At 59.7% G+C, this 5,593-nt stretch overlaps 1 protein-coding gene across 1 annotated transcript in view; it reads left to right on the top strand.

The window, feature by feature from the left end:
* Positions 1-4,825: 4,825 nt before the first annotated feature.
* LOC104873913 (kallikrein-4) overlaps positions 4,826-5,593 on the top strand; it is a 3,946-nt gene continuing 3,178 nt past the window's right edge. The window contains exons 1-3 of the mRNA XM_010640862.3: positions 4,826-4,897; positions 5,079-5,198; positions 5,388-5,542. Of these exons, the coding sequence (XP_010639164.1) occupies positions 4,834-4,897; positions 5,079-5,198; positions 5,388-5,542 (339 nt within the window). The 5' untranslated portion in view covers positions 4,826-4,833. The remainder of the gene's footprint in view (positions 4,898-5,078; positions 5,199-5,387; positions 5,543-5,593) is intronic.

Here is a 5,593-nt window from a genome sequence, read left to right as displayed (position 1 = left end):
CCGGAACCAGGACAGCCCAGGCCCCACAGTGCCTCCCGTCAGTGTCAAACCAGTGGCGGTTTCAGAATTGTTTCTGTGACAATCTTGAGTTTGCTTCCTAAGGGGGCTCATCTTCCTCTCCTTGGGGACATTTGATCATTCTGTGAATGTTTTCTGATCAACTACTATTCTCCAGGCATTGTTCTGTGTTCCGTCCTTGTGAAGCTGGTTTTGTGTTTGTTGTTGTCGCTGGGTTGTGGGTTTTGAGACAAGGTCTCGCTATGTAGTTCAGGTTGGCCTCAAACTCACTGCGACCCTCCTGCCTCAGCCTCCCCAGTGCTGGGATTATAGGTGTGCTTCACCAGGCCCTCATATGGAGCTGCATGTTAGTAGAAGTAGAAACAGTGGACGAGGGGCTCACTACCGGGGTCAAATTAATAAACAGAATACATCCCATCCTCAAACACGAGCTGAGAAGCCACAACACAAGGAGGGCAGAGAAGGAACAATGGCGATCCATCCCCTTCCTGGTGCTGCTGGCTGTGGGCTTCAAGTGTGCAGAGCCTCAGTCCTGTGTCTGTGGTTTTAAGCTTGCGGTGATTATTCTAGGAGTCTCAGGGAACACAGTGATTGGTGTTCTGGGACAGAGACTGCACTGCTCAGGGAAGGCTAAGGTAAGACAGAACCATGTTGGAGAAAACCAAACCTGTACCTGGGGGGAGCTAGCTGGGCATCCGGGCAAGGAGCCTTCTGGGTAGAGGCAGCAGGGAGTCCAAGGCCCTGGGGAGGAAACAGGGGTCGCATTGTTAAGGAGCAGCAGGGAGCTCGGTGTGGCTGGAGGGGAGGGCAGGAGACAGGACAGAGGAGGGGCAGCCCTGGGGCCAGCGAGTGGCCTTGGCCCCCGTGAGGTGGGGCTGCGCTGTCGGCTAGTGCGGCTCTGCAGTTCCTGAGCTCTTCCCAGAGAGGGGGAGCTCCTGGGAGGGGGAGGGGCAGCAGAGGAGAAAAACCCTACCCAGACAAACAGAAGCCCTGGCGGCCTGGCCTCTGCCAACCGCAGCCTTTGGTTCTTCCCACCGCGGGGTTGCTGTTTTGCTGACCATTCATTCCGCATTGCTCCAAACTGGCGCCCTCCAATCAAAGCAGCGTGAGCCACAGGGGGTGCTGTTTAGAGTTTTCGAACAGCTGCATTTTAAAAAAAAGGGAAACAAAACAAGTCAAATAGATGCCACCAGTATATTTTATTTAACCCATGATCCAGACTGTTATCACTTCCACATGTCATAGGTACCCCAAAAAGGCAATGAGGAGAGAGCTGACATTCTTTGCTTCACGCCAGGGCCTCAGAATCCGCGGTGCCTTCGCCGTGACAGCGCCCCACCATTCAGGGGCTGCATCTCCGGCGGAAACGCTGGCAGGGTTAGACCCTGAGAGGCCTGGAGCAGGAAAAGCAGATCCGCACACCCGGCTTGTTCCAAACATCCTCCAAGTTGTTTCCGGTTCAAACTAAGCACCCTTAATCCCCAAACCTGAAATGCTCCAAAAGCCAGAGCGTTCCCGGCACGGGCACGATGGAGAGTTCCAGGCCGGGAAACGGCTCTGTGCAGAGTTGGGCCGTGGGCACCGACCTCTGTGCCAGGGGCTTGGGGGAGGCAGTCTGCTCACCCAGCCTCCGGGTGACCTCAGTTCACCCGGGAACAGCGGACTTTCCCAGACCGGGCCTTGGCGGGGCCTGCTCCTCCGGCGCCGCCCTGCAGTGCAGCCTCCAAGGGGCGCCATCCCCAGCCTCCTCCCGCCCAGACAAGACCCTCCGGCAGGCGGCGCAGACTCGCTGCCACCTTGCTGTGTGAGCTTGGGGAAATTACCAGACCTCTCTGTGCCTCGCTTTCCTCATCTGTCAAATAAAGTCGACAAGTGCATCGGCCTCCGGGTATCATGGAAGGGAAAGAGTTACAGGAGCTCCTTTAATCAGAGACTCTGACATTTTCCCCAAATCTGAAAACGTCTGAGCTCCAAATCGACACCAGAAGTGGAAAATTCCATACCATGAAACTTGGGTTTGTGCCCCCAAAACTCAAAATATTGTACAAGATTATCTTCCAGGGAGGTGTGTCAGGCGTGAGTGAAACATAAATGGATTTCCCATTTAGACATGGGTCCTGTGCCCAACACATCTTGTGCTGAATATTCCAAAGTCGGTGAACATAAGACAGGAACTCCATCCCTCAAAGGGAGAGAGAGAAGTGAATGTTAGAAAAACAAACACGCAAAGGCCAGGTGTGGCGGCACAGGCCTGTGATCCCAGCACTCCAGGAGGCTGAGGCAGGAGGCTCAAGTTCAAGCCCAGCCTGGGCAACTTAGCAACTTAGCGATACCCTGACCCAAAGTGAAAAATTAAAAGGAGGCGAGGCCAGAAGCAGGGAGTAGGGGAGAGGCCCGTCCGGGCTGGGTATCCCAGAGGTTAGGGCTGTGTTTTGGGGGTGCAGCCAAAGACAGGGGTCTGTGTGGGACCCAGGCAAGTGGGAAGATCATCAAACTCTACCCTCTGTCTCTTTAGTTTTCTTTTTTTTTTTCTTTTTGTACCAGGGATCAAACTAGGGTCCTTGTACTTGCAAGACAGGTGGCAGAACCACCGAGCTACAACCCCAGCTCTTGAGTCTCTTATTAAAAGGACTTCGTGGGAGCTTCATGGCCTCCCTTTTTCTGGGTCGTCTCCTCTCTGACCACCTGTTTCCCGGTTTGTGTGTCTCTGCCCTGTGTTTCTCTGTGCCCCATCGTGTCTGGCTCTTCCTCCATCTGTCTCTCCGTCTGTCACCCAGCCCGTTCCTGTCATCGTCTGGCCTCTCCCTGGCCCTGCTGGACTCTCGACTCTCATCTCCGTCTCTCATGGTCGCTGCCGTTCCCCACCCTGGCCTGGATTCTGCCTGGGAAGCCCCATTCTCTCCCTGCCAGACTGGAGCACACAGTGCAACCTCCCCGTTCTCCTGCCTGAGGGGCAGGGACGCCCCCCATACAGCCCTTCTTCCCCTCCCAGCTCCCCGCCCGTCCCCGAGCCCTGACCATGGACGCTGGTCACAGCCTGCTGCACCCTCCTTGTGGTCAGTGCTTCTGGGCTCAGGAAGGGTGTGGAGGGTCGGGGTGAGCCACAGGGCGACCGAAGACAGACAGACAGACAGACAGACAGACAGATGAGACAACTGGAGAATTAGTCAGGTGCCAACAGAGAACTGGAGACTGAGCAGAGGAAGAGACCTGTGTCAGAGTCAGAGACACAGTGAGAGAAAGGGGAGATTCAGCTCAGTGGTGCCAGCACCTGCCTGGCAAGTGCAAGGTTCTGAGTTCGATGCTTGGCTCCCCACCGCCAAAAAAGAGAAAGTGGAGGAGAGTCACGGGCCAGAGCAAGGGCAAGATGGGGCAACAGAGACAAGCACGGGTGGGAGGGGACGGCTCTGCCTCCAGACACCCACAACCGCCAGCCTGTGGTCTCCCACAGCCAGCGCCCATCTGTGACGTCACAGGCCACAGAGCTAACGAGCCCCCGGGCCCAGCCCCCTACTGTCCTGCTGGCCAGCGTGGACCACGCCTCTGCTGCCCCAGGCCCCTGCTGCGCCCCCAGACCCCCACAATCATGCTCCACGGGGGATGCTTCAGAACTTTAGATCTTGTCTCTGGTCACTCCTTCCTGTGTGCCCTCACTCGGCCCCCGCGGGTCCCTGCTCTCACAGACCAGGTTCTCCCTCCCCTCCTCTCAGCACAGGGTCCCCTCCTCGGAGACAGTGCGCCCATGGCTTTCCTCCACTGTCCCCACGAGTGAGGGGGCTTCGCTTTTCTCCCCTGAACCCAGCCTGACACAGAGCTTGGAGGGTGAGGGGTGAGCGAGGGGTCACAGCCCCCTGAGTGGAACTTTAGTCCCTGAGCGGGAACCATGTCCACCCTGGCCGTCGACGGGGAAACTGAGGCTCACGGAGCGGGTCGCCTGGCCAAGATTGTATTCCACACAGGCAACCTGGGCTTTGAGCCCTGGGAGTGCGCCGGAGGGAGACAGGCAGGGGTGGAGGAGGTCGAGAGAGCGGCAATAAAAGAAAATGAGGACACAAGAGAGAATGAACGCAGGAGAGGAAGAGAAAAAGAACTGGATAAACAGTGAAGGAGAACGGGGTGGGGGGGCACGCGAAGGAGGGGAGCGGGGGGGCCAAAGAAGGAAGGGGGCTGGGCTTGGGGTCCCCTCCCTGGGCCCTGCCCACCCCTCCCCAGAGCTGGCCCTGGGGTTTCAGCACCTGCCCCTGGACTGGGGCTGGGGGGGCAGGTCGGCCACTGAGGGTTTATAAAGCCCTGGGGGCTGCTGCAAGAGGCAGCTCCGCACAGCCCTGCGCCACGGCAGAGCCCAGGAGCCTGGAGCAGCCAGGTAAGCAGCCCAGGGTCCCCGCCCGCCGGGAGCACGGTAGCCTCGTATCAGACACTCCAGCGGCTGTGTGTCACCGTGACCTTCCGCCTCCTTGGGACCTGTCCTCCAGGCCCCTCTCCGGGGTTAGAGCGCCTCTCTGCTCCTCCCTGCACCTCTCCCCCAAGTCGGCTTGCTCAGCCTGTCTCGGCGCGGACGTCTCAAACGCCTGCTCCTTCCCGGTCTTCGGCTGCCCTGAGGGCCCACGCGGCACCCCTCCTCCCTGTCACAGATGCTGGCCCTTTCTCTGTGCCCTCCTCTCCCCCACCCGCTCTCAGTCAGGGGTAGGGGTGCTGGATGCTGAAGGGCCCGCTGCCCCCAACATCCCAGGAAAGGCAGAGTGGTGGGGAGGGACGGACATCCTTGGGCCGGAAGTCCCCAGGTTTACCTGAGCTCCCACATCCCCAGGTGCCGGCATGATGGTCACAGCAAGAAACCCCTGGGGCTGGCTTCTGGGGTACCTCGTCCTTGGGGTCCCAGGTACCTGAGTGCGTGTGGGAAACACTGCTGCGTGTGACACGATGTGATCGTCCCCTGAGGCTGCCCACGTGTGACTCCTCCTCGAGGCGCTTGTGTGTGTGACGTGTGTGCGGCTGTCCCTGAAGGCGCCGGGCCTGAGTCCCCGCCGATCGACAGGGCTGCGAGGATGCTGTGCGGATAGCGGCCGCCGAGGGCGCGGCTAAACGGGAGCTGGGCTTCCGGGAGTGGGCCTTTGCTGAAGACCTGTACCCGCTTTCCGGGGCTCCACCCTGGGACCCCCGGGAACCCTGTGTGTGCGCGTGTGCGTGTGTGCGTGTCTGATGGGCGGTGGCTGGGTGCGGCTATGTGTGACCGGCTAAATTGATGGGGAAGGCGCGTTCCAAGGACCCTGTGTCCACCTCGGGAGCCGCAACTATGCTTGAGGTCCTAACTGCAGCCCTTCACGGAAGCCCCAGGAGCCCTGGGCGGCCTCCTGACCCCCTCCCTAAAGCCCGCGACGCCAACCTGAAGCCCTGGCCACGCCCTATGACCACGCCCACCGCAACCTGCATCGTGAACCTATCCCTAGCCGTGGCCACGCCCCTGGCTCCCCAGTCCTGCCCCCAAAGCCTTGCCACGCCCCTGAATCCCACACCCCGGGCCGTGGTCCCGCCCCTCATGTCCCCAAAGCCCGCCACGCCCTAGGACCCCTGGCCA

Source organism: Fukomys damarensis, unplaced genomic scaffold (genome assembly GCF_012274545.1).
Source record: "Fukomys damarensis isolate Sample0158 unplaced genomic scaffold, DMR_v1.0_HiC HiC_scaffold_19, whole genome shotgun sequence".
Classification (NCBI taxonomy): Eukaryota; Metazoa; Chordata; class Mammalia; order Rodentia; family Bathyergidae; genus Fukomys; species Fukomys damarensis.
Note: the sequence above shows the minus strand (reverse complement) of the source record. Positions and strands in the feature narration are given on the sequence as shown.